The following is a 27,869-nucleotide window of genomic DNA, read 5'->3' as shown; positions in this document are numbered from 1 at the left end:
ATGGAGAAGATCCATGTGAATAAACTATACAACAACAGCGAGGCAGGAAAGTAATTTTTAAGACAATTTATTCCAATATATCTCTCTCTCACCCCACCCTTCACGCAATCCCAGTCGAGAAGGGTTTAAGGGCATTTTTTGGTTTATTTTAATATTCTTTTTTTTAGAAAAATACACATGCAAATAATATATAGTTCACCACTGAACTTTTTTTTCATGTTGGGGGAAAAAAAAATAACAAAGAATTGAAGCAGGACTCAGGAATGACCTGAGTGGAGATTGACACAGGGATGCCACAGGAATAGGAGGCTCCAGGATGTGGGTCTCGGCGCTGAGCTGGCTGGTATCTGTGGTCCAGCACATCCTCCCCATCAGAAAGGTATTCATCAGGGTGAAGGGGTGCCGGATGGGACTAACATACACTTTGTGCACTGCAGCAGTCCCCCACCCCAACAAAAAGCTTGCTCCGATAACTCTGTCTAGGTTTGGGAATGGCCACTGGCAAGCCAGTGCTGGATTTAGTCCTTCCTACAACACCCAGAGCCAAGCGGAGTCCCGGACCCAGCAACAGGGGAAGCCCAGCTAAGGTAAAAGTATCCTTTTGATGCTAGGAACGACAGCAGAAACTGAGCGCTACATGGGAAAATCCCGTTATGCTATTTATCTTGTGGGATTCAGCTGCCAGCATAAGGGAAAGAGGACTAACAGTCTTTTGAAACCTGGGCTTATGTTTCAGGACAATGGTTTTGGGGAGAGGCTCGGTGGTGCATCCTTGGCTGTGGAGGCTGGGGGCTTCTGTGCCCATGGGCAGAGCTGGCTGGGTCCCACCAGAGCAGGGATGCACGCTGTGGAGGGGAGCAGCAATGTCCCCACTTCCCCAGTCTCTCTGCAAACTCAGTGCCCAGGTCCACAGGGGGAAAAAACATACCGGCTGCATTTTGGGTAGTGCCATCACTTGAGCAGAGTAGGGGATGTACTTCAGACAGGGCTATTTCAGGCTCAATTGGTTGATCAACTGGAGCGAAGGGGCTGGGGAAGGAGAGGGTTTGATCTGATACCACGGCTGCTGTGGGAAGCCAGGAGGCTTCAGGAAATGCCACGAGAGATAATGCAGCAGGGAGTGGGCACAGGGGAATCTGCCTCCTTGCTTCCTTGCTATCTCTTCCCAAGGTGCTTTCAAGCAGTGCTCCTCTGCCTCTTCTCCTGGCAATCCCACCCAAGGCCATGGCTTTTCTTCCTGCTGACGCAGGCTAATGATATGGAGCAAACTGTGTTTTATCTCTGCCTGGAGATAGAAAACCACACAGGCAGTGCAGGGAAGTATTCCCAAGGGAAGGTTTTCCCTCCACCTCCCAAGTATCTTTCTACCGTGGAAGGCAGCATCACTTTGCCAGCCCCATCTCCGCTCCCAGCAATCCCCAACACTGCCCATGTCTCCTGCTGGCAATGACATCCCCCCGATACACAACATAATCTGCTGCCAGACTGACCCGGAGCTGCCCACTGCCGCTGCATCCCAACCGTTGGCATCCTCAACAGCCGGCTCCCACATTGCCAGGACAAACCTACACACTCCAAACACCCAGTGCCTCACTACAGAGCGAGATGGGTCAAACTGAAGGCAGAGTTGACTGCTGTCCCCGCAGTGGCTTCTCTTGGTGAGTGGATATGGCCCCAGCAGCTGGATGAGGTCCCTGCCATCCCCTCCTGCACATCTGGTCCAGCTCCATCCTCCCTGTGCTCACCCAGCAGATGCCAACCGGGAAAGACAGCAGGAAGCTTGCTGCCTCGGATTCCTCCAAATTTCCCACTGTCCACAGCAGCCTTGGAAAGCCACCAGGGAGCAAAGAAATTTGGCAGCTCTGCACCTGCTGCCATCGTGCTCTGAAAAATTGAAGACCATAGGCAGCATTTCGCAGGAGGCTGGAGACTCAGCCATCCACCTCCCATGAACACCCTGTGGGGCTGCAGCGGTCACTCTCTTTTTGCTTTTATCTTGTTTCTTGGTTTGTTTTTCTTTTTAGCTGATAAAATACACTTTTGGGACTGTCTACTCTGAAAATAGATGCGAGAGGGTCTGGCGAGGGAGGGGGAGCTGATTGGCTCCTATCTCTACAGGCTGCCCTGGCGCAGCCCTAAAGTTTGGTAGATGATCATGCAGGTTTTATTGCAGCTTGTATGTGTGGTTTGTTTGTTGGTTTTTTTTTTAAGTAGCCCAGCTTCAGTTTCAGGTAGCCCTGGAGGTGAGTTTCTCTCCCCTCCCCACCTGCTCCAGCTGCTGTCTCTCCATTGCAGCACGCCAGCCAGGCGGCTATTCAGTGGCCATCTGCTCGATGTGGTTGCTGAGAAGCTTGTATTGCTCTGCAGAGGAGAGAGAAAAAGGTGCTGAAGCATCTCAGCCAGGCAGGTGGGCTCCATCCCTCTGGGACCCTGCAAAGAGGATGCACAAGCCCAGGGCTCACCCCTACCTTCATCCAAATTTCCGATGGTCGCCTGCTTCTTCAGGAAGTCGCTGCAGAGCTTCTTGTTCAGGCCGAAAGCCAACATGTTGTGAATGAAAGTGCTGAGGAAGGACAGAAATGCTCTTAATGAGGGGCGAGCCAGGCTGCCCTTTCTTCCCCCCACCCTTTTCTTCCTCTCCGCAGCCCCTTGTACCAGGCGCTGGGATGATGCTTGGCTGTGGGAGAGGGTGCTAAGTCCCTGCAGTGCCTGAATTTGCTACATAAGGGGAAAGGACTAGGTTCTAGGAAGAAGTATCCAACATCCTCTACACCATAAGTGAGGATGTCCCACCCACAGCTGGCAAGAACACACCACAGAGCCCAGCTCACCCACACCCTGCTCACCCCAGCTGCCCGAAGGTGATGTTCTCGTTGAAGCGGAGACTGTCATCACGTTCCTCCTGTGTCATGTGGCACCACTTCTCCCTGTAAAGCACGAGCCTGTCTGGTACCACCGTCCCCTTGAGGCCCCCTGCCTGCATCCCCACTCTCCCCAGGCCACGCTGCTTGAGGACAGGAGGGCACCAAGAGCTCCTCTGGCTGCCAGCGGTGTGGGAGGAACTCACACACTTGCATCCATCCACAGATCTTTCACCCTGGGGCAAAGCAAAAGACACCCCAGGAGAAAGTCTTCTCCAACAGTGGCTTTCTTCTGACAGCCTTGATTAAGGGTAGGGAATAGCACCAGCCCCTCCAGCGCAGAGCTCACATCTCTCACCTTCAGTGTCATCACTTCAGCAAGGGTGGCAAGCAAGGAAGCAGCGCAGCTGCATCTCTTGGGCACGGCAGTCCTGGTGGGGCCCTGCTGAAGCCCTTCCACCTGGCGGGGTTACCAGGAGGCTACCAGGCACCTCTACCCCACCTGCAGCAGAGCTCCAAATCCCTGAGCATCAAGCAATCTGCTCCCCAAACATATCCCCCCGACTCCGACAGCGTGAGGGGCTCCTGTACCCCTCCGACAGCCCCGCTGGGGGGCTGAAGCCCTGTATTACAGCACTGCCTTGAGGATGCTCCAACTCCCTCGTAAATGCAACTGCAGCATTGCCTTAAAGGAAGGGGGGACGTGAGGGTCAAGCTCTAGATGTTCACAACTAAGTCGAGGTGGAGGCAGGAGAGCTCATCCAGGTGTCCCACTTGGGAATAAAGCCCGTGACACAGGAATGTCACCATGATGGTGGTGGCAAAGGGAGCTCAGTGCATGCACGCCGGGCAAACTACAGCTCCAAGGCGAAGCCAGCCCCTCCCGAGAACTCAGGTGAGGTTACAGCCAAGGATAAGAGGAGGAAAAGCAAGGAAAATCAGGGATAGGTAGAAGAAAAATAGCTCTGTGGAGGAGAAGGAAGAGGAAGGAACTGCGCGCTTGCAGCGTGTGTAATCTCGCCGGCAGGCCAAGCGGGATGGGAGAGCTGCGTCAGGTGGAAAAGGCAGCTAGGAAGAAGAGTGTCTCACAGCAAATTTAGCGAGGTTAACTCAGCCCCAGTGCAGGTTTGTGTTGCTGAAACTGGGAAAGGATAAGTGCTCTGTCAGGCTGACCACACGAAGGGGAGCCTGTCCTCCTTCAAGTCAGCCAAGTCCGAGCACGCGAAGGCTGCTGAGCTGCCTTCGGTCTCTGGGGGTGAGCTGCTTATATTTATAGGGCTCTAGGAACTTATACATATGTTTAAAGGGATTATAAAAAACCAAACAGTGTAATTTCTCCCAGATAAAGCTTATAATAGCAAATAAAAACCACATCCAAATCTGGAGAATAAAAAGAAAGGAGAAGAATCAAATTAGGAGCTTTGAAATCTGGAAGCAAAACTTCACAGATCTCACTGGCCCACTTACAGAAGAAGCATGTTTGTAACTATTTTTTTTTTCCTGCCTTTTCATGTTTTTGAGGGAGGAAAGGGAGAAAAAAAAATTATCAAAGTGCCCAAGAAAATTTTGCAGTGCTTCTGGCTTGCTGTTCAGATGTAACACGCCTGGGAAGGGGGAAAGCCCACATGTGGCTCTACTCAAACTCTTTGATCTTTATACTGGAAGGCGGGGAAGAACCCCACAGGCTGTACTAACACCTTGACTATATTTCAACCTACCCAGAAAAGCTTTGCCGCAGCTGGGCACTAGCAAGAACCATGCTGATGAGACTGGTTTGGATCACTCAGCAGCACTCTTCTCTCAGCAGCAGCGTTTCACCCCACAGCTAACCTGAGCAATTGTCTATCTGAGCAAAATTTAAGTTATCCATTTGCCAATGCATGCCTTAGCCCCACGGAAGATTTACTGTCTAGCTTCAAAGAACCCTCATCCTCTTGCTAATGCCATCTTCAAGTTATTTGCTCCAAGATTGAAAAGCCCATGCTCCAGCAACAGAGCAATGACTGTCCTCACTCCCTGATGCCAACTCGGAGCACAGATGGATGAGGCTGCTTTTGAGCTTTGCAGCCTGGAGGAAACACTCACAATCGCAACATGCAATCCTGTTTGCGTTTTTCTTACTATCTAGGAACAGCAACAAAAGAGTGCATTAAAACAAATAGAAGGACCAGGTTTTCCAGCTGGCAAAGGATCCTCAGCACATCTACGTGGCAGCAGAAGCCAGGAGCAAGCAGGAAGGACAGGAGAGGGGGAGACTTCCTACATAAAGAGACTCAATTCATGTCCAAAACCTGCCCAGGGAACCATTCCCGGCACAAGCCCTTGGCTTCCCCAGCAGATGGGCACCTGATTCCCACCGTGAAATATCACAGCTTGAAACCGGTCAGGTTTCTTTTTAAAAAGCCACATTAAAGTGTGACCTATCTAAACCTTTCTGGCCCTTTTGAGAGGCTAAAATACATGAAGTCAAGCCTCCAGCAGCCATTCCTCCGTGGTGGAGGAAGGTCTTTCAGAGTTCCCCTGAAACCTGTTACCCCCAACCTTGGGCAGGTTTTGGACCTGAAGTGAGCGTCGGCCTCTGGACACTAATGCACCGAAGCACGGGGACAGACACACCTCTTCTCCTCTTCCTCCCCAGCGTTCCCTCTGGAGTGGCAGCAGAAACAGGGCCGACAAAAGTGGTGTGGGAAAGATCATGCAAAATAGAGGGATGGAGAGAAAGAAGAGAAGAAGAGACAGAAGAAGGTTGTTAGAGGTAGACAGAGGAAAGAGAGAGAAAAAGCGGAGTTTAGTTCTGGATCCTTCCCCCCATCCTCTCCCTCCCCACCGAAAAGGAGATAAAACCTCAGCTCTCACTGCAGCCCAGCCACCCCAGCAATGCCCCGGCTGCTCCACAGAGATGGGTACCATCACACACCAGTCACCACGGACCCTGCAGATGCCTCTCACGGTAAAGCACCATCCCTGACATTTCAAGACACCAGCCCTCTTGCCAGGGATTTTAATCCTCAATCCAGTAAGCAGCATCCAGTTCACCCAGTGGTTTGCATTATCCTCTCCAGGGATAAGGGGGGTGGTCACCACCACCTTTCAATGCTCTGAGATGCTCATCCTCCAGACTGCAGCTCCCACGGCTCATCCGTTAGTCAGGCTTGTATCTGCAGCAGACGCAGACCCAGCCATCAGATTAATTGAGAAAGGCACTCGGAGCAGAGAGCAGCTGCCAGTGGCGTATGTCCTTGTGAGACATTTGCTGCTGCTAATTTGGGGCTTAATCAAAGCAAATGCAGTTATGGTTACATTACTGTTCAATAGGTTCTTTCAGTGGCTCGCTTGGAAAGAAAAAAAGAAAAGCAATAAAAGAGAAAGCAGAGATTGATTGTGAGCTGAGGCTGGCAGAGCGTCCCACGGTGTGAGCCAGGGCTGCGGTGGCTCAGCTCAGGCTTTGGGGAGGACGCGGAAGGGTTGGCTGCTTCAAGAAAGGTCACTGCTCAGAAAAGGGGCTCTTCAAATGCTCTGAGCTCAACGACTCCCGCCTTGAGAGCTCAAAGCACTGCACAGACACACAGCGGAATGGTTTGGTTTTGGAGGAGTGAAACTGAGCCCAGCGAGCATCTTGCTCACCCTTGCACCCCAATGCTCTCTGCACACAGCTACCTTCTGAAACAAGCAGTCCCTACCCTTCGCAGGGTTTGTCCGGATCATTCCAGCCTTCGGGGCCAACCACGCTGCCGTCTCCAGCTCTCATCTTTGCTGGCTGCCCTTGCTGGTCATTCCTCACGCTGTGCTGACAGAACTCCCAAGCCCTGCCAGGGACAGCCAGAACCCAAAGTATCCCCTCCCCATCCGCTGCACCTGCCTGAAGGGCTGCACAAAGCATCTTTTCCCAGATCGTCTTGCAAACGAAGCACCAACAGCCTGAATCCTGGCTGGGTTTTCTGTGCTTACCGCTAGGGCTTTGTTCTTGAAAAAAAAAAAAGATGCGAAACGAGCAGGAAAATCTTCATGCTCCCAAATTCCTAAGAGGATGGAGCTCTTACCTTCCCACCCCAGAGAGCAGTGGCCCCAGTAGATTTGCTATAGAGGTGGAAAGCAAAGTGTCTCCCTGTGGTGGGTAATTCTTAGGGCCACCAGGAGGAGGGGGATACGCCGGAGGGTTGGAGGAGAGACAGCATCTCCTTTTCTCATGGGGTCACGTCCTACCTGGTGGTGGGGGACCGCTTCCTGCGCTCACAGTGCACAGCATCGAAGAAGGCGGCGTTCCAAAACCGTAGGTTGTGCCTGCAGGGAGGTAGGAGATATTGGGGACACTCCTCATCTACCCCAGCCTGTTCCTGAGTCCTCCCAGGGCCAAGCTCTCCCACTTCCCAGGGGCCAGGAGATGATTTAAGTCAAGGGGGGAGTGATTAGAGACTCTGGTAGACTTGGTGCATTTTTCACCACCTCCTTGTGTGGCTGCAAACACACTCTCGTTAGCACAAGGGGATTGCAAAAGCCACAGCCACCTCTTTTAGGGGCAGTAGAAGCTTAAAAGCACTCATGGAAGTCTGGGGAATGTGTGGCCAAGGAGGACAAGCACCCTCCCCAGGGCAGGAGCCAGCTTGCTCCAGGAAGGCTTTACCAGATCGGCTGCTGCTTGAGGTGCATGTAAAGGTAGATTTTCTCTCCTTTCTTCTCCTCCTCTGGGCTCTGCACAGAAACTGTGGGGATACACAGTTACATGCTAAGGTCTGGATGACTCCCGCCTTCACATCCATGCACAGACTTTGTTCCTCCCTGCCAGCTTGGCATCCAAGCAGCCCTGGTGGCAACATCTGCAAACCAAATACTCATGCCCAACACCTCCCTAACAATGTGAAGAGGAGCTTTGCCTGTTCTTTGCAGGCAGATACTAGCTCTGATCAAGGCATGGATGTCCCAGGAGGATGCCCAAGGGGCTACCTCTGGTTCAGCAGTGCATGTGGCTACCAGGGTGGTGACTAGAGCAGCATGAAATCTCGGAGGTGATGGACACCTAAAGATCTGCAACCTGGTGCCACCAAGGACAAGATGCCACAAACTGTCCTTGGGGGACAAGAGCTGTGATTGCTCCAAAGCAAGGAGCTGAGAAGGCTACTTTGGAGCACTTCTCCAGGAGCTCAGAGGAGCAGCGTCAGTTCCTCTTGCTCTGCTTCCCACTCCATCTCTCTCATACCAACTCCATCCCTCTCATACCAACTCCATCCCTCACTCCTTCCCCAGAGATGCCTTGACCATGGCTAATTCAGCAATGCTGGCTCCACTCACCCGTCTTCTTCAGCTTCTCCTTCGGTTTGTCCTCATCTTCACTGTGGCATAGAAATCAGCATCAGCTCTCGAAAACCTTGTGCCCCTGACAGCCACACGACAAAGCCCTGATCCCCTTGGTGAGGGGAGCACCTTCATTCAAAAGGACCCCCACTCCAGTACAAATGTCATTAGGGCCAGAAAGTTGACCAAGTGTCCCTGATGTCCATCCCAGTCCAATCCAGTACAGTGGTGATGCAGAAGACTGCAAGACAACAACACTGTCTCTTGGAACCCCATATCTCCTTGCCCAAGGGACATAGGACTGCCAGATTATGAGATGCCCAATGACCAAAATATGAAGCATGGGACCAGGCTCTAGAACATCTTCTAATGGCCAAGATAACCCCTGGCTCATCGTGGCCCTACACCCAGGAGTATTGTTTGGTCACATTAGAGGTTCCTGCCTCAGCCCAGCCTCCCCGCCCAACAGAGTGGTACCCACTTGCTCTTTTTGGTGGTAGGACCCTTCAGTTTAGTCTCCAGGCCCCCGAAGAAGCCCTTGACGTTCTCCGTCTTGGCTGAGGTGTTTTTCAGCAGTCGCTCTGCAATGTCCTTCTTCTCTGCCAGCCAGCTGTTGGCTGATTTCAGGTACGAGTCAATACTGCCCATCGGCTTCTCTTTGGCCTCCAAGGGTAGCGCGTGCGTCTTGCCTGTGGGCAACATGGCAGAAACTCAGCTGGCCCCATGGTCCTGGGTGCTGGCAGCCCCTGTAGGACCTGCTCCCCGCTACAAGATGCACAGTGGAGACCAGGAGCCAGAAAGAAACAGCCCAAACCCAATTCCTGTAGATCTTTATCCTCCTTTCCATTTTGGATAGCAAATCCAGCCCCCCCATGAAGGAGCGGCTACCCTGCACCAAGCAATGAGCCAAGGAACTTCTGAGCTGGAGATTTCACATCACATCCCTCAGATGGGGAACATCTGAGGATAACTACATACAAATACCTTGCATACAAAAGCTACAGCAAACCAGCATCAGCATGAACTACCTCCCCAGTGAGGGTCTGCTGCAGGTTTGCACAGCTTCTGCACCATGCAAGCTCTTTTCTGCTTCATATCTGAGTCAGTCAGAGCAAGCCAAGCTTGGGTACCCATCCATCACCCTTCCCATGCACAGGGCACACTTCACCGCTGGGTTCTCCAGCACAAGGAAAGCTGAAGGCTGCAGGCAGCTCTCACCAATGTAATAGTAGGTGAAACACATGGTCATGAGGTTCTTGGCAGGGCTGAAGTCATCCATCTGGTGACACCTGACACGGAGAGAGAATTTAGTGAAGACGCTCAGCGGCGGCAACACAAGAAGCCTCACGGTTGCTGCCCCTCCTGGAGCCGTGGCTCTGATCTCAGGGGCTTCTGGTGATTGCAGTGAGGTCCTCCCCCCTGCCCTGACTTACTCAAATAGCACGAGGGCGAACGACTGCATCAGGCGGTAGAAGGTCTGTTCCGAGACGCACTTGGAGTTGCAGCGCTGCAGGCACAAAGCCCAGGGTTTAGCAGAGCCCTGAAGCAGCTGCCTGTCACAAGCAGCAGGGGTGACCTGAGCCCCCTCCCCAGGACCCTCCACCACAGGGAGGTGGGCAGAGAGTGCAGGCGGTTCAGCCTCCCTCTCGGAGACAGCGGTTTGCCTCTCTAAATTGTTTTTCCAGGGAAGAGGACATTTCTCAATGCTGATGGGATTTCATTTTAAATAAAACAGATCGCTTCTCTCCTACATTGTAACAAGCACATATTTAACTGCCTTGAGATGCATTTATTCACTTCTGAATCTCCCTGGGCTGAAGTTCCTCCCTTTCCATGAGTTCCTGCCTTCCAAAAATATTGCTTTGGGCCACTGCTAAATTCCCCTGGCCTGAGCCTCCTGCCCAGGCTGCTCCAAAGCCTCAGCACAGGACTGCCGCTCCTCCGCCCATCTCTCCCCTTACCTGGGCGCTCACGTATCTCGCAAACCACTCCCTGCCCTTCCCATTCTCGCCACTGCAGAGCTCACCAAACCTGGCCTTTTCTTCTTGGTCCAAATCCTCTCTGAAATGGTGAAAAAGAAATACAAAAAAACCCACCATTAAAGATGAGGATGTGGCCAGCATCCCCTATCCCGCCAACACGGCTCAGTTCCCCAGCGTTATCCCATCCCGGTGTTGCAACGTGAGGAGGAAGGCAGAGCAAGACGGGAAGGAGAGCATCCATTTTGTCATCCTCCAGTTCACACTGCTCTTTTATTCCTCCCTGACAAGGGGGAAGCCAAAGGCAGAAGGAGAAGGGAAGAGCCAAGGACAGTGAGAGCAGAAACTGAGCTCCAGAGACAGGCACTCTGCCCCAGAGCAAAAATAACCCTTGTTGCTGCTCATCACGCTTGGTTTGCTCAATCCCGCTTGACACACCAAGCTGCAGTGCTAAGGAGAGCACGGTGAGGGGAGCTGAGGGGCTGCAGGGTTGGGAGGGCAGAGGCAGGGGCTGTGGCAGAGCCCCGGGGCACGTGAAAGCCGCTGGCATTTGTACAAGCAGCAGCAGAAACCCAACGCGGGAGAAGAGATGGAGACTCCCAGAAGAGCTACACCCCCAGCATGGGGAGATCCTGAGAGGGGAGAGGGGAGAAAGAAGAGAGGCCGGAAGCTGGGAGTGAAAGATGAGAGTGGACATACTCAAGACAGAGGTGCAAGTCAGAGCCCATATTCTCCTCTTAGCTCCGATGCCGCGTTACGGCCAGGAGCAGCAATCTGCCTTAGCCAAGATGAGGGAAAGACACAAACTGATGCTCCCCGAGTGGGAAAGCAGCCAGAACCCATCCTGTGGGATGTCCTCTGGCAGCAGGCTCAGCAGCACCCGACAGCCCCACCCACTCACTCACTCACCCCCCAGTGAAGATCTTCTCCACGTAGTGCCGTATGAACTCCCTGCGCTCGGCCATCTCCTTGTCCCCGGATGACTCAGTGCTCTGGCTGGAGGAGAAGGACTCATTGGATGAGGAGCGGTGATAGCCACCCCAGTGCCTGGGAGAGTCGCCCATGTCATTCTCGCTGTCTGCTGACTCAGTGGCGTCGCTCTCCTCCTCAGCCACATCCTCTGTGTCCCCCAGGTGCCCATTGCCACTCGGGGCAGGGGGAGGAGAGGGCTCTGAGGGGATGCAGGTGGGTGTTTCAGCATCAAAGTCAATGAGGTTCCCTACGGGCACATCCAGAGGCTCTTCCATGACTCTCCCAGGGAGGATGTGGCAGTGTCAGGGGGCCTTGGTCCTCGTTCTTTCACCCCTCACTGGGACGTCAAGGCCATCACCGTCGGGGCGCCAGGGAGATGGGCTGGCTAAGCCAGGCAGGTCCTTCTGCGGGCGGCCGGTTTACGGCAGGGCATCTGAAAGATAGGGGGAAGACAAGAGTGAGGAGAGGACCCCAGGGAACAGCCACCGTGGATCTTGGGAGAGGAGACCACAGACCACCACCACCTACGATGTCCTCAGGACACCTATCAGCGGCAAGGAGGGACAGGAGATGGGAGCACGGGGCAGGCAGAGCTGGCTGCTCCCCATGAGCCACGTGAATAAGCAAACCCATGCAGTGCTTGTGTGCTTTCCACATCGTTCAAGTGGGTTTTTCATCCTTTAGGCCAGAAAAAGAGACAATTTAAGCCCAAGCTCCTTATGCCACTTTTTGGGATATGACAACTCACAGTCTGACAGGCAAAACTGGGCCAGTGCGAGCCAGCAGCTGGCAAACACACTGGTTATTTTCCAAGGCAGCCCCAGAAAAGCATCCTCCTCTCCCCTTCCCTCTTCTCTGCTCACGGGTCTGCCTGACCCAGTTTGGAAATGGAACCATCTCCAGGGTGGAGCACCCCAGTATTAAACATGCACCGGCTTAAACTGGGAATCCAAAGGGAATGCTGAGCACAACAGAAACTGTAATGGGATGTGGACATTGGATTTGGGACTGCAGTTAGATTCATTAGTTTTGGCATCCAACCTAAACTGCAAAGGTCCTGCAAGGCAAGTACAGTGGCCACAGGCATCTCCTCTCCGGAAAGTGTGGGGACCACTGCCCAGTGATGGACCACCGTGCTCCGGTGCACGCACACACCAGGCAGCACCACAGCAGCTGCCGTGCAGCAAAAGGGGCAAAGAAGGGGTTGCCTGGGAGCTGCCTCTCCATCACTCATACCCTCAGTGAGTGTTTCTGCCCTGGGAGGTGACAAGTGAGATGCAAGACCGGTCCAAGGAGCCACGTTGCAGCAGCAGGGCATGGGGCCAGCGCAGGGCAAGGCAGCGCAGGACAGGGGGAGGGAGAGCAGCACAGGTAAAGCAGTGGCAACCCCTGGGCAGCGAGATGGCAGCACTGCCACAGTCCCGCTGCCTTCAAGGGAACTGATCCCTGGACACAGGCACCACTCCCGGAGCGAAAAACACCACAAATTTATTTCCATTTGCAGACTAGCATAACTCAAAGGACCAACGTCCAGTTCATCAGGCTAAAAAGAGTTCAAAATGAAAGCAAATCCAAAGTGACACCAAGCAGAGCACACTGTCCCAGCACAGGAGCTGGGAAAAGTACCCGCTGCAGGAGGAGCAGAAATTCCAGCAGAGCCCTCCTCCTCCTGACAGCCTTCTGGGTCCATGGGGGGTTGGAAGTGCTGGGACCCACAGGATAGAGAGGATAGAGAGGCACAACAGTGCACCCTCCTTGAGCATCAGGCAGCTCAACACCCCGTCTGGAAAAAGCCGTTGTCACTCAGGTCCCCAGGGCTGAGACACGGCAGGGACCAAAAGGAAAGTTGCCTAGAAACTCATGCATCTGCATGCACCCACCGACGAGCAGTCACCTCCCCGCTTCACCGGCATCCCCCTTTCCCACCCTCCCTCGCCCCAAACCCCACTCTCCTCAGACACACACACATAAACCTGGATCCTGGGAGAGCTGCAAGGACACTGCTGCAGTCACTGAGCCGCTGAGAGCATAGGAGAGTGAGCGGAGCGGGCGAGAGGCTGCGGCACAGGAGGGACTGGCAGGGTGCCCGTAGGGAACCAGCCAGCTGCAGCCTGGCTCACTCCCCCGGGCAGCCTGATCCCCTCCAGCCAGACCCTCCAGCTGCAGGGACCACGCTGCACTTCATCCATCCGCTCACCCTTTCTGCTCCCAAGGCTGCTGCAAAGTCCCTTTTTGCACTGATGAAGCAGGGACCTCTTCTGCCAGTCCCTCCAGCACCTGCAGGTCTGGGTTCAGAGCTGCCTCCTCCCAACACTGACAGCGCAAGCTTGTTTGCAGCCATCCCAGGCGGCGTTTTAACAGCAGGCAGGTCAGGATACGTGCGATGGACCTTCTCGCAGCAGTGTTTTGCAGCCTGTGCTTCCCTCTCTAAGTTGCAACTTGCTTTTCCCCTCTGCACCACAATCAGGAGTGTGCCCAGAAGCAGAAGGTGGTAGATCTGCAAACCGAGCTGCCAAAGCTTTTTGAGAATATTTTCCCCACTTCTACACTTAATGGCAAAAAACCGATTGGAACAACAAATCCACCTGCCCAGATAATAGTCACTGCATGGATGTGACACCAAACAAAGTGCTGTGCAAAAAAACACCTGTGAACTGGGCACTCCTTGGCACGTGAGAGTCTCAGATGTCCCTTTTTACGTACAGCCTGTAAAGAAACTGCAGGAAATCCTCTACCAGATTGTTATCCTTATAAGTATCCATCCAAAGCAGAATTACTCCCACTACGCACAGTGGTGTTTCTGCACCGATACTTTGCAAATGGGGCACAGCCCATCCCACCGCCACTGGTCAGCCCCGTCTTGTGCTCAGCTTCTCTTGGGCTGCCACCAACCCTATACACGTCCAAGAGGAGAGCTTGGCAGAAGATGAGCCAAGCAACATACTGCTTAGGAGCAAGACATAGCAGAGATTAGCGAGTTCCAGCTCTAAAAAACAAATATAAATGAATTTGCATCACTCAGACAAGCTCTGGCTCTGGGCAGATCTGTCCTGCCCCAGAAACCCAGCAACACAAGGGAGAGATAGCCACGTCCAGGAGAACATATTTATCTAGACATCACCAGAAAGAAAATAGGAGTGTGCTGTGGCAGCAATGGCCCCTGGCTGTGCTCCAGGCCATGTCTGTGCCCAGGAGAAACAAAGCGGCATCCCTGAGCTCCCTGCCAGATGTACACAGCAGCAGATGGCATCGCTGCCTGACCAGGCTCTGCCCGTGCCCTCAAGGCAGCAGGGCACCCTGCATCCCTCGCATCCTTCTCCATGCACACACATATCGTGACTCCCCGGGAGAGAGGAGTTGGGGCGCAGGCTGAGCAAGACCCCAGGACTCGCCGTGGGTATAAGCAGCATTGCAAGATCAGCAGAAACCTGGCCAGGCTGCAGGGAGCATCAGTAAGTGCATTCTGCCTGCAGCCGGCCAGAAACGGTTTAACCACTTGCTGACCAGCTCATGGACCAAAGGCCACAAAAGGTATTTTGAGGTGCTGGCAGCTGCTGCTTCCTAAGAGTCTCCACAGCTTCCAAGCTTGCTTTTTTCAAGCCTTCCAGCACAGAGCCCAGAAGAGCTTCAAAACCAAAACAAGCCTCAAATTCAGCCCTGTACCCACTCCACAACCCAGTCATTGCTCCAGTGGAACAAACCCAGGAAAGCAACAGCCAAAATACAAACCGAGAGCCCCAAATCCCGCAGCCTGGGCACTCAGCTCCAGGCACATGTGGATATCAGCCTGGCTGCACATCCCACCACCACTCAGCACAGCCCGGGCGATCCTGCTCCTGGCTTGCCACTGCGGGGTTGAGTTTGAGAGCTGACAAGGGCTTTGGAATACAAAGAACTTTAGGGCTGCTCAGGAGCCTTACTACCTCATCACGAGCTTCTGTATCATCCCGAGCTTCAGCATCTCTCAGCTCCTGCAGTTCCTGGGCTAACTTTAACCATGAAGCTCACACAAACAGATAACGTAACGTGCAGCTGACTATGGGCCTTCTTGCAAAGACTCCATCGTCCCACTCAAACTGAGTGGCAGCCGGACACGCACAGCAGCTCTGTCACTGTCCTGGTAGCATGTGTTCCCATGCCATGGGCTGTCCTGGTACACCCTGCCAGGCAAGCCTGCATTTTCCAGGGATTTCGGGATGAGGTGCTTTCTCCCCAGCCTCTGTAAAACCTGCACAGAGTTTCTCCTTGAGTTTTTTACAGGTGTGCTGGGTGCTGAGGTTGGGTGTGCTGCAGGACCTCAATAATGCTCTCCTGGAAGTGGGACATGATCCCAGTTTGCTGTGATGGATATCCCAGTGGGAAGTGGGAGTCTGTCAGTCTGTGGGCCACAGCCAGCCCCTGCCAGCCCCAGCCCCAGAGTCTGATGACAGTTTCTAATCCCTGTTATCAGCTCAGGCCGGGGGTGGAATCCTGCATAATGACAGCGCTTGAACCCATACTCGCATCTGCATGCTACATGGAGACAGCACTCGAGCCTGGAGCCATCAGGGGTCATTAAATACTGTAATTAAAATTAAGAAACCTCTGGCTGTCTTCTCGTAGCTATGAGAATACATCCCTGCAGTCCCTCTGCTCCCTGGATGCTGGGATGGCACCCAGACACATAGCGCAGGGGCTCTGAAAGCCCCTGGGGGCGTTCAGCCCATTTGCATCCCGCTCTAGAGATGCTGCTCCAGGGAAGGGGGAATGACACTGTTAGAAATTCTTGCAGGACTCGGCTTGGGTAGCCCAGAGGGGGACAGATCTGCTCCTTCAGCTGCTCCACACCGACACAGCTGTGAGCTCTGCCAAGATCTCCAGCAGTGCGTTCACGTCATGCCAAGGGCTACGTTTGTCCCCGCTGCTGCTCAGAGCCAGAAAAGCTGTGCCAGGGCAGGAGAGATGCTGCCACAGTGCGTAAGCAGCATCGTGCCCAGTGGCAGTGGCAGGGCTTGGTCACACTCGGCAGCAGAAGTGTTTTAAACATGTACCGTGTCTCTGTTCCCAACCACGTCAGGGGACGTGTACTCCCTAACCTGCAAGAAGCGGAGGATGCCGCCTCCCACCGAATGCCCTGCTGCCCTGCAGAGGACACAGTCCTGATGCCAGAGGGGGATACAGGGAGTCTTTGCTGCCAGAGGGCCAGGGCAAAGAGCCATTTCTCAGTGCTGGCACTTTTCCATGCCGAAGCCAGCCACAGAGAACCACTCTGCAATTATTCACCCTGCGCACAACACAACTGTGAGCAAGTCCAGGTCCTCACAGACCTGGGCTTGCATTGCCCACTGTGCAGCCGGATCACAGGGTCCAACATAGGCACAATGCTTGCACTGCAGCCACCGGAGCAGCTCCAGGTACCGTCACACCCTAAGGACACCGTGCAGCCACCCGCCTCCTTTGCACCTGTGGGACTGTCCTGGCAAAGCACCTCTGCACCGCTGAGAAGTTCCCCGGCAGGCGCTGAGCCAACCTGGCAGGGCTCTGCAAAGACACCGTGGGCAAAGCTTTGTTTCTGCCAAGGAAAACTCCTTGTGCCTTAAGGGAACAGCCTGTTTCCTCCAAGGGAACTGGTCAGTCTTGTTCCCTCTTGTCACTCCTACAGTGTGAACACTCTGGCAGCCGGGTCATCGTTGGGCAACACGGACTCTTTCAGCACTGGAGCCCTCAAACCACCCTAAACCCAGAGGTACTGCACCAATACCTCCTCCCAAAGTGCCACATGAACATTTAAACGCACAAACCTCCTTGCTTAAACAAGCCCTGGGACTTAAAGAAGCTGAAACTCCCCCACACCGAGTTTGCTTGTCCTACCGCAGATCTGCTCCACTCCCTGTGCTGACAGCAAGAACTCACTCCTCATTTTATCAGGGTTTAAGCTGCGTCCTTGCCAAGGCGCAGTTGTGCTACCCCGATCACAGATGCTGCTCAGCAACTTTGCAGGCTGAGAAGTTACAGCCTCTTGATAAAAATAATTCCCTGAATAGCAGGGAGGCTGTGAGCCGAGACCTGCGCTGTGCTTGTGCAGGCAGAGCAGAGACCGCACGCACTCAGTGCATGCCAGAATCAGCACCCAGCACTGCACCAAGGCAGAGAGAGACAGAGAGCAGGATGAGAGCCCACAGCGGGGGACCCCCGATACAGGGTTTTTTTGGCAGGTGGTGTGAGAACCTCTGGTCCCCTGGGTCTTGTCCCCAGCTGCAGCTCTTCTCCCGGCCTCAGCATCGCTCCACAGGGCAGCTGCGGGCAGGACCCTTCCCCTTCTCAAAGCCACAATTAAGCCATATGGGTCGCTGTACAAAGCCAGCTTGCTCAGCCTTAAAAATGGAGCGGTTTCAAGACAATCGGAAGCCCAGCAAGCTCCCAACTCACCCTTGCTTTGCGAAGAGCTCTTTCTTCCTGCTGCCATCAGACACCAGATGGCAGCTCCCTGTTTGCCTGGACTTTAGAAGAGAATTAAATGTCTCTTGAATAGACCTGCGCTGCAGAAACCAGCTTTTGTGCCGAGCAGCAGCTTCTCCTTTAACACTCGCCAGCAGCACAGCTTCCACCTCCCCCCGCTACGCACAAACATCCCCAGGAAGCCCCAAAATGGAGTTATTTATTCTGAAATCCCCATTTTCTTCCTGCAAAATTTCACCAGGGATCCCAAGGGGTGGCTGTATTTTGGAAATGAGCTCCCCAAAAGGCACAGGAGGGTTTCCCTTGCCCCAAACACCCTCAGACCTGACTCCTAAGGGAGATGTTGCCTCCAGCCTCTGCTGTTGTGTTTACGGTTAAAGATGCAGCCAACACAGACGCACGGCTGAAGCCTTTTGCTGATGGAGCCTCGGGACGCGTATGGGGCATCTGGGGACCCTCTGTCCTACCTGGAGAAGGTGAACATATCTGACCGATGGGCTGAGTTAAAAGGGAGAACAGCCGTGCCTCGGTGGCCGGGCCATGGGAAAGCAGGTTATCACCTCCCGGTGTGAGATGGGGAAGAAAATGAGATTAAAGCCCAGCAGGGGGGTCTGCGCTGCTGTGCCGAGGCCTGTCCTTGCATGGGGTCACAGTGGAGATGGTGGCCCGCGGTCGGTCCCTCCCTCCCCTCGTTTTACCTGCACCCAGGAGCCTCGGCGCACCTTCGGATCAGAAGCATCCGTCAAGGCTGCGTCCAGCGTGGCCGACACACCAGGGAACAGCCAAGACAGGCAATGTGAGGACGATGCAATCCCTCCCTCCGGAGCTCAGGCGCATCGCGTCCCCCCCGAGTGCCCACGCAGGCACGCACGGCTGCGCGCAGAACCCAGCTGGCTGCAGCATCGGCTCGGAGGAAGGGGAAGGAAAAAGCTCATTGTGTAATTTCACCACTGTTTTCACAGCTGGCTGAGTGTGAATGTCTCCTGAGAGCCGTTCCAGCCCCTTTCCCGTGGCACAGGGTGAGAATGCAGCCCCTGCGAGAGCTCTTGCCTTGCTATAGGATTCCCATGTCGAGCTCATCACCCTCCCCAAAACAGCCTGCCCAAGCCGCTGTGCATGGAGTCATCAGAATACTAAATAAAATTAAGTGAGGTCCCCATCAAAGGGAAGTTTTCCAGCCCTTTCCATCCCCTTTAGCTGGTTTTAAAGCCTCCCCATCACTCAGACACCTGAGGACTGGAAGTTACCTGCTCTGTTCCTCTCCACATGAGCCGCTCCAGGGGAAAAAAATTACCAAATGAGATCAGAGGGAGAAAAATCCCAGTGGGGAGGAGAAACTTGGTGAGAGCAGACAGTGCAGCATGCAGTGGGATGAGGGCAGTGCTCAGGGGAATTATTGCTCGTCCAGAGGGCAGCACCACTAGAGTTTGGCTTTTCCCCTGGCACTGTTGGAGGAAAAGCTCCAGAGGTCTTATGGCAGGAGATGAGAGAGAGGGAAAAGGTGAGACCTCTAGGAAGGGTGTCTAATAGGGGATGAAAATTGCCTGTGGGGCAATTTTTGGGGTGCTCACAGTAGTGAGTCTCTGATATAAAGAGAGTGACCACATAGAAGAGACCACTATCCCCTCCACCTCTGCCCTTGCAGCCTCTGCTAGGGCATCTCAGCCTTCCCCAGAGGACCTTGTCACTTGGCCAGGCACTGCCCATATTAACCCAATGGTCTCTCTCTGAAGGGGGATGCTCAGGGCGAGTGACAGCCCCCCCCCAGCTCTGCAGCACTGCCCAGGCTGTGGCACACACCCCGTGACAGTGAGGAGAGGCTGGAAACCCCCAGTGTCAGCGTGGCATCCCTAGTTCTGCTGATCCTCCTTGCTCCAGCATCACGTCCACCCAGAGCACAGACCCTTTTTGTACCCCAGTATCAGAGCATTCCCCACCAGCAAGGAGACAGCAGTCACTGACCCAGCACACCCCAGAGGACCAGAAGCCACAGCCAGTCCTATTCTGCCGCCCAAGGAAAGCAAACAGGCTTGTCTGTAACAGCAGCATCTTCTCCCTTAGGAGATGCTTTGGTGGGACGGTCCGTGAGCAGTGAATTGTATAAAACCAGGGAAATATTGGTGGGACCAGTGCAGCATCCCCAGCAGAGCCCGGCCAGACACCAACACTGCTGCACCAGAGCACTCTTGGAAGAGAGTCAAAAGCCTCCACATGGCTTTTCAGTCATTTCAAGCCATGCAGGGGTGAGAGAGATGGGCGAGTCACTCCTGCCACCGAGCATCTTCATCGGGAGAGCTCAGATGGTGCCAATTAGCACAGAACTGCTCAACGCCCCGTCCGTCCCCGTGCAGAGGGGATGCTGCACACATCAGCAGCAGCCCACGGAGGAAACAACGCCTTTGTGACACGAAGTTTGAGCTCAGCAGAAATCCAAGAGCATTACTAATTGACTGTCTGCTGAGGGTGATTATTATAATTAAGTCAGGTTTCAGAAATTGCAAGTAACGTAAAAACACATCTAGATCTCCAATTTCTGTATAACAAAATGGTGAGGATTTTCCCGTCTTCCCCTTGCCAGCTCTTGCTGATTGGGCTCTCACGTGGATGCCCAATCTTTAAAGCACTCTTTGCAGGTTGTGGGTTTTATCTGTCACTTCCACTGTTGACCTTGGGTTTGCACTGGAGCATGAGAGAAGGAAACCCCAGCAGCATGCACATTCCTGGCACCAAACCAAACCTGCAGTCTGGCAGCAGGATGGGAGAAAGGCATTTCTGTGCCTGCTCCACTCGCTTCGGTAACTCACAGCCCTCCATCCTAAAGAATGATTCACCTTAACAAGGAAAGGAGAGGACCTGGAATGCTTGTTGGGGCACCAAGAGAGTATCCACCCCATAACTCTGCCACAGCACAGGACCTTGTCTGGAAGAACCAAGGACCAGGGCAGCCCACCTCCAGTGGAGTTCAGGTTGGGTTCTTAACCCTCCTGTGCCCATACGAGATGCTCAAGACTTTCCAAGCATCTCGTGGGAACCCCTCCATGACAATGTCCCCAAAGACACCCTCCCAGGAGAACCACTTTCTCCCCAGCTCCAAGCCCAGCTGAGAATCATCTCCACCGCCTTCCATGCTTGCAGCTGCACCCATCCTCCAGCACCCACCTCCCTCCTCAGTGTTTTTGCAGGGAGAACCGACAGACCCACCAGCGCCAGGGCCCCAGCTGCTGCTCTGACCCCACATTGACGTGGATATTCATCATTCCGTTCCCCTTTTTGCAGACAAAGGCTCCGGGGGGTGGCTGTGTCTGTCGCACACGATAAGTGGCCTATTTTCTTTCCCTGATCACAACACGGCACAACTCCAGCAGTAGGCGGGTGCCACAAGACAGCCAAGCTCACATCTGCTGGGGCTGTTTCTCCAGCCTCAGGTGGGAGGCAGAAAGGAGGAATCAGAGCTGAGCAGAGGGTGATGTCCCCACCTACTCAGCAGCTACGAGGGGAAGCACCTCTTGTGTGGAAGTTACTAAATTATTGGGCAATGTTTTGCTTCACACCCTTTGAGCAAAAATCAGCCCAGGAGAACAGAGCTGGGCACAAGGCACAGGGGAAGGCACTGAGCTCCGGAAAGGAGCCAGGGTTTCAAAGACAGAAGGATGTGATGCAAAATCTCGCTATAAGGAATGGGAGCTGAGCAAGAGCAGGGAGAAATGAGAAAAAAAAAAGCTCTGATAAAAGCCCCAAAACCCAGGTCCTGCATGCAAACAACACAGGCTTAGGCTGACCCCATGGTGTGGGGTGAGCTTCTTAGAAGAGGGGCAGCTCCTCCGTTGCGGCTGAATGTGTCTGTGGCTGCAGCCTGGGCAGAGCCGTGCCCACAGCACACCCAGAGCACAGCAAAAGCACGTGGAGCAGGCCAGGGCCAACAAGACACTTCAACACCACTGAATCACTTGCATAATGATAAGTTAATTTGCATTAAAAAGATCCTCAACTGTACACAATCATCCAAGCCCCAAAGGATACTCATCCTCCATGGTCTCATGGGCTAAGGGATTTGGTTCAGACGCAAAAGATAAGGAAGACGTCAGGTTTCTGCTGGTTATCTAGCCATGCACCCCTCTTGCCCTCTCACAACCCAGACCACCCTCCCAAGTCCACCCCTGACTGTGGTCACCCCACACTGTCTCCTTTGTTCCCAGCCCAGGAGCTCCCACAGCTGCTCCCTGAGCCCTTCAAACCCAACACCCCAGTGTGAACATACGACACAATGGTGTGTTGCAACAACACATATGGTTGTGACATGGCTGCTAAAAACCTAAATAAGCTGCTCAACCAGACCAGCCCTCTGCAAATCCTTCCTAATCCAATCTGGTTTATGGCATTAAGTTGGACCCTCCCATACTGAACACCCCTATTGGTACAACAGTTGGGAAAATCCCCTCATTTCCTTGTTCTTTGTTGAATCTCTGATGCAGAGACCATCAGAACTTCCTTCTCCTCACCTGTGGGAATATCTAAGAATGAGGATCTGTCTGCACCGCCGGCTTCATACCCTGATGGCACATCCCATGTATGGCCCACCACAGGTCCAGACATAGGAAACCTCCCTCTGCACCGACTGTAACCCAGGCAAACACAGCTGAATGCAGCCAGGTACTGCAGAGCAGCTTCTATTTGTCAAGTATTTATGTGGATTTTCTCTGTCTTAGCCAGACACAGTGGAAGATCTTGGGATAGGGGCAGCAAGGGGGAGGGGGCGAGCCCTGTGTTGACCTCCAGCCTGCCCCAGTAAATCACAGCTGCCATCCAGGCTACAAAACAAGCCCAAAACCACAGCAATTTAGTGCATTATTCATGCAGAGCAGAAGATGCCAGAGCACACGTTCCCCACTCTGGCTTCGTTCAAGTGATGCTCTGCTCTACCCAGGGCCTCCCTCTGGCTGGATCCCACGTCAAGGGGACACAACTGCACTGCCAGCTGACACTTACCTCTCCGCTGAGCAAAGCAGAGCTTGCCACGAGCTGTCAAAGACACAGTCCTCCTTGATGCTAACTTCTTTAAGGAGGAAAAATCTGTCCTGTGTCTCCCTGGGGTCCTCTTGGTTAGCAAACATCTGCCACAGCACGTGTGATAGGAGACCTCAGAGAGGAAGGCAGGCATCAGCAAGTTGGGATGAAGGTGTTGTAATTACCCTCAGCCTCTCTGTAATCTGCAGAGAGCTGAAAAGTTATGCTGTGGAAAAGGAAAGTAGACGAACCTATTTATAATGACTTCCCGGGAAGACACAGATGGTCAGGCTGACACGAGCTCGAGCAACAGAAGCGGGGCTCCTTTCCTTGTGTTTTCAGTGCAAATATGCCTGTATTGTGTTTGACTCCATCAAACGCTTAATACAGAAATATCTGGGGCCTACGGGGGTGTTGCATACACCACCGTCACTGGCTGCGTGGCAACACAGCCCCGGGGAGGAGCTCCTACTGCACCTGCAGATGAAATGATTCCCCCAAGCGCTGCTCTTCGCCCTCTCCCTTCCAGGTAAACCAGCCGGCAGCAGCACGGCAAACAGTCCAGGGAGTGCCAGCGGCAGCAGAGCTGGCAGAGGTGAAGGTGGGTTTGATCCCTCCTGCCGCTGCGTGCGAGGCAGCCGGGATAGGTGAGGAGCGAATACAAAGCTGCCAGGAGTGCAAAGGTTGCATCAGTGAGCGAAGCGACAGCTCATCTTTCTGCTCTGGAGGCGGCACGAGGCCAAAGTGGCAGCGAGGACATTGCCAGCATCATACGGCAGATCTCAAAGCAGCAGAAAGGACCTTGGCACAGCAGGATAAGCTCCAGCCTGTGCAGATCCTGGGTTTCCCAGGGAAAAGGGGTGCAGGCAGCCTGGCACTGCAACCTGACTCTTAGTAAAAATGTGCCATAACTTCACCAGCCTCCCCAAAACATGCCGCCTGCTGATATCTGCACCGCTTGTGCAGCACAGCTCCCGTATTTTCTGTCCATTCTTCCTTTTCTGTCTAAATTGCTAGAAAGGGTGACAAGCCACGGCTAAGTATGACCTCCAGCCACGCTGTCTTGCCCAGGCAGAGTGTGGTCCTCCACTGCCACCCCACAGGTGGAAGACAGGAGCCGATGCAGCCCCATGGACGCCGGGGCGTTTGGGCGTGAGTGGCTCAGGATGAGTGCAGTGGATTCCCTGGAGATGCTGAAGGCCACAGCACCAAAGGGAAGGTCACTGGCAAGGCGGTGCAGATGACTCAAGCCCAGCAATGCAGATGCTAAGGGCAAAACATGCTGGCAAAGGACCAAATTCTAGGTTTTTGTTTTGATTTCCGCATCCTGACAAAAGCGTGGATCCTCACGGCCACCTCACTCTTCCGCTTCTGAGCACCCCACTTGCTTATAACGTTCCCATAGACATCCCTGCTCTCCCAGCCATCCTTTCCAAGGATTGGCTGATTTAACATCACCAGCATCCTCTATAAACTTTGAAGTGCAAGCTGGCACATCAGGCATCACCATCAACCCTCTCCATCAGCAGCTCATGGTGCCCAGCAGAGACTGGGCACGGACAGGGAGGATGAAAGGCTCTTGCATTTCCAGACAGGAAATTACTCCATCCCTAGGGATCCGTGTCCCTAATTGTTTTGCGTTAAGAGCTTCCAAATTCGTAAGCACAGTAACCAGGAAGAGGAGAAAAGCAATTAAATTAACACCAGGAACTTTGCCACACAGTCCTGCAGCCCTCCGCAACACGGTGTGCTCCTTCCGATGGGATAGGATGCCAGCCAGCCGGTGCCAGTCACCCCTAGATGACTATTTCTTAACATGTACCAAATCTACACAATCCAAACTCATTTTGCACTTACCCACCAAGGCCACTTCCCCAGCAAAACCTGTCACGCTCTCCTGAAGTGCTTTGTGCAATATAATTTCCTTTCCAGTTACAACAGCCAGCAGTGACTCTCGGCTCTCTGTTTGTGTAAAGCTCTATCACATGCCAGATAACAGCCCAACAAGGAATTTATAAATATAGTCTTTTGGGGCAGTAATTGTCACTCCAGCCATCTGTTAAAATGGAGAGCTAAGCAGCGGCAAGGCAGAGGTAAAAATACAGCAGAAAGCGTTGCAGAGGTTCCGTGGATGAGCCTCCAAGGGGAAACAGGGGAGGCACCATGATTTAGGATCTCACGGGAGCTGCATTTTGGTCATTGGACATTGATCCTAGGGCTCATCCTGCTCAGAGTCTGAAAAAAATGCCCTGTTTCCAAACTATACCAAATTTACCAACTTTTGCCATTCCATACATTCTTCTCGCCATGTGAGGTGCAGGCCAGCACCCAATAATTTCTCCTGGCAGATTCCAGCAGGATCAACCATGCCCACCCTCTGGGAGCCCCAAGGGGCTGCTCCAGCCCCAGTATACTCCATGGGGAGCCCAAAAGTTCTAATTTGCTTTTTACCTTCAACCTGTGGGCTCTGGCTTCCCAGGGCTGCTCCTTCCAGCGGGCGAGAAGTGTCTGGCAGAAAGTGATGCCCTGTATGCCCCACAAGCTCAGTCCTGGGGCAGACACAGCCTGGCATTACAGGGACAGTTTTGCAAGCATTTACCCGTGCATGATGATTAATTAAAGCTACGGCTGTCAAAAAGAAAGATAAATAAGCCGAGCTGGCGACGCACCCACTGCTCTTCCCTCTCCTTGGGTGCCGCCCTGCTGTCAAGGTGCCCCGAGAGCCCCAGGAGATCCTGAGGGGCCGTGTGCCGAAACACAGCCCTGAGCGGTGCTGGGGCAGGACTGGAAAGACCTGTTGCTGCTCACACTGCTGGAGCCACGAGGGCACAGGGCTGGGAGGAAAGGTGTGGCGGAGGCCAGCGAAGTCAGCGTCACCACCTCCTGCACCATCACTGACAACACTGTGCTTGGCAAAGGGTCAGAGCAGCATTAGCAGCAGGTGATGGAGGTGGCTGGATGCAGCACGGAGCACGAGCCCAAACCCATGCAACCCCCTGCGAGGCTGCACCTGTGAAGGGAATGCACCCATTTCATTCTGCCCTTGCATAATCCTGGGTCTGCAGGTCCCTGAGCCATGGCCAGGGCTCCAAAGCACTTGAGGAGTAACTCCCCATCCCAAACCCAGAGTCAATGGGATGCCCCAAAGCTGCTCACTCTCATCTCACACTGCTCCAACTGCAGCACAAAGTGCTTGCAAACCAGTGCAGCCAGGAGAAAAAAAAAAAAAAAAAAAACTGGAAAAAAAAGAGAAAAAAGGCAGCTTTATTTCTCGCTGACATTTAATAACCTTTATTGTCCTCTGAGCAGCAGTTTCCCATCCCAAGAGCCAGCAGCATGGCTGATCTTCCTCCAGGCTGGAAACGCTTTAAAGCCCAGCAGCTGCCCTGTCTCCCCACCCTCCACCAACAGCAAGAAACCTCGGAAGGTTCAAAAGGCACAAAACAGAAGGAAACACTGTGGGAAGCACCAACCCCGGATGCCCGAGCTGAACTGGCTCCTCTGAGCTCTCTGCAAACCCCGTGTCCCTGCTGCCTCCCGTGATTCCTGGCTTCACCCCACGGCATTTCCAGGGCTGCTCCTGTTCTTTTTCAGCCCTGAGCTCATAGAAAAGGTTCTGGGGCCACAGCAGAGAATCCGACCCACTGGATGTGGTAGCTGTTAGGCGAGGGGGAGAGCTGCTGGCAACTCGCAGGAGGCAAAAGGAGAAATTAATGATGCTGCAATTCCCACTGCCTCTGTCATTAGGAAAAGAAAACGCATTCGAGCATTCTCACTCGAATGCACAATGTAATTTGTTTCAAGTTTAATATCATCCTCCTTCCTGGAGATGGGCTGAAGCTGAGAAAAGTCTCTGGTTTTATCAGTTGCGCTTCAGGGCAGATACAAGGCAAAGGAGGGGATTTGCAGAGTTTGATAAAAGGAAAAAAGTCATCTAAACCTACACAGTGTTGGTGCTGCAAGAGGCAAGCAGCCACTAAACTGTTACAGACATTATCACCTGGAGCTGCTTGCTAATAAAATAGCTAAAATTAACTCAATATTTAATGTAAGTCTTTTATGGAGAGTATCAATTTTCTCCTACCTACAAAACTCCGCACCACTAAAACTGCCCCAGCACCACTGCGTTCCTGCAAGAGCCAGCAGCGTCACCTGCCCTGAAAGCACAAATTTGGGGGCAGGGGAGCGATGGGAGAATCCCAGTTTTATCTGGGATTTAATCCCCCCCTCAAGCCCCAGGCTTTGCACAAGGAGGCTGGGATTTTCCCCAGCCTGGCTGGTGGTGTTTCCTCCTTGAGGCCTCACGTTTGCACAGGCGGCTGCAAACATTTCCTACTCTCAGTGCCACAAAAGAGCTGCGCTCACCCTTTGACACAGCGCCCAGCCAGGCACCAGCCCCCAGGACTCCCCAAACCCACAAAACACCGCTCATTAAGGCGTCAGATCTGTTCAGCTCATCCCCCCAAAAGCTGCGGAGCTCGCCTGCACCTTGTGCTTCTGGCTTTCAATCCAAGAGCCTGGCTGGGCCGTCAGCCGTGTCACGCTACGTAATTCAAGTCAGGTCTCCAGGTGCTGTTGAAATGGAGAAATAATAAGATACAGACCTGAAGGTCCCACGGCAGCAAAATCGCTGGGCTTTTTCACCAGGACTGGAACAAGGAAGAGATAAAACACGCTTGCTCTGGAGCACAAGCAAACAACAGCTTATCACCACGTTAGCTGCCTCAAGGCTATTGCACGGCTTCAGGAAAAGCATAATTCCTCTCCGCTCGCAGTGAAGTTCCTATATTTGGCCCCTCCGTCACATGGAGCCACTGCCTTTACCCACACTGGGCTGGGAAAGCAGCCAGCCCTGCAGCCCCAAGGGATCCCTGCAAAGCCCGTTTCTTCCACAGCTGCCAAACTCACCAGCAAAAGGCTAAACTTTCAGTAAAACTGAGATAGAGTTTGCTAAATCTGCAGATTTCTTGCAATTCATATTGGTTTGATCTTTTTTGTTTGTTTGTTTTCCTTTGAATCTGAGAAGTCTCCCCAGGGGAGACCCTGAGTTTCAGCCCACAGGAGGCTCTGGGTGGCATTGCCGCTGAATTAGCAGAGGGAGTGAAAGCAGCGTGGCTGAAATTATCTGATAGCAGATTCCGAAGGGCGTGCTGCGAGCTGGGAGATGCTGCGAGTCTGGGCTGGCTGGAGCAGGGAGGATGCTGTGCCCTCGGTGTGGGGCTGGGGAGCCAATCCCAGGAGGGCAGGCACCAGTCTGGGGATGTTTTGATGCCAGGGAGCATCCAGCCAGGGCTCCCAGAGGATTTGGGGCTGCCTTTGGCATCTC

The 27,869-nt window shown here is 53.5% G+C and overlaps 1 protein-coding gene across 9 annotated transcripts; it reads right to left on the bottom strand.

Moving 5' to 3' along the window:
- Positions 1-51: 51 nt before the first annotated feature.
- Positions 52-27,299, bottom strand: KIAA0513 (KIAA0513 ortholog). 9 transcript variants are annotated; one of them, XM_054078869.1, is made up of 13 exons: positions 27,148-27,299; positions 11,039-11,534; positions 10,112-10,211; positions 9,584-9,657; positions 9,369-9,439; positions 8,632-8,839; positions 8,148-8,188; positions 7,483-7,561; positions 7,065-7,142; positions 5,478-5,507; positions 2,847-2,927; positions 2,469-2,563; positions 52-2,361 (listed from the first exon to the last, which is right to left on the bottom strand). In XM_054078869.1, exons 2-13 carry the CDS (start codon positions 11,374-11,376, stop codon positions 2,312-2,314), a joined length of 1,245 nt encoding a protein of 414 aa, XP_053934844.1. In that variant the 5' UTR covers positions 11,377-11,534; positions 27,148-27,299; the 3' UTR covers positions 52-2,311. The 9 variants fall into 9 exon arrangements, with proteins under 9 accessions (XP_053934844.1, XP_053934848.1, XP_053934845.1 ...); XM_054078873.1 differs by lacking the exon at positions 27,148-27,299 and adding an exon at positions 24,995-25,157; XM_054078870.1 differs by lacking the exon at positions 27,148-27,299 and adding an exon at positions 18,787-18,929.
- Positions 27,300-27,869: the final 570 nt, after the last annotated feature.

Source organism: Cuculus canorus, chromosome 13 (assembly GCF_017976375.1).
Source record: "Cuculus canorus isolate bCucCan1 chromosome 13, bCucCan1.pri, whole genome shotgun sequence".
Lineage (NCBI taxonomy): Eukaryota > Metazoa > Chordata > Aves > Cuculiformes > Cuculidae > Cuculus > Cuculus canorus.
This window is presented reverse-complemented; position numbering and strand designations above follow the sequence as displayed.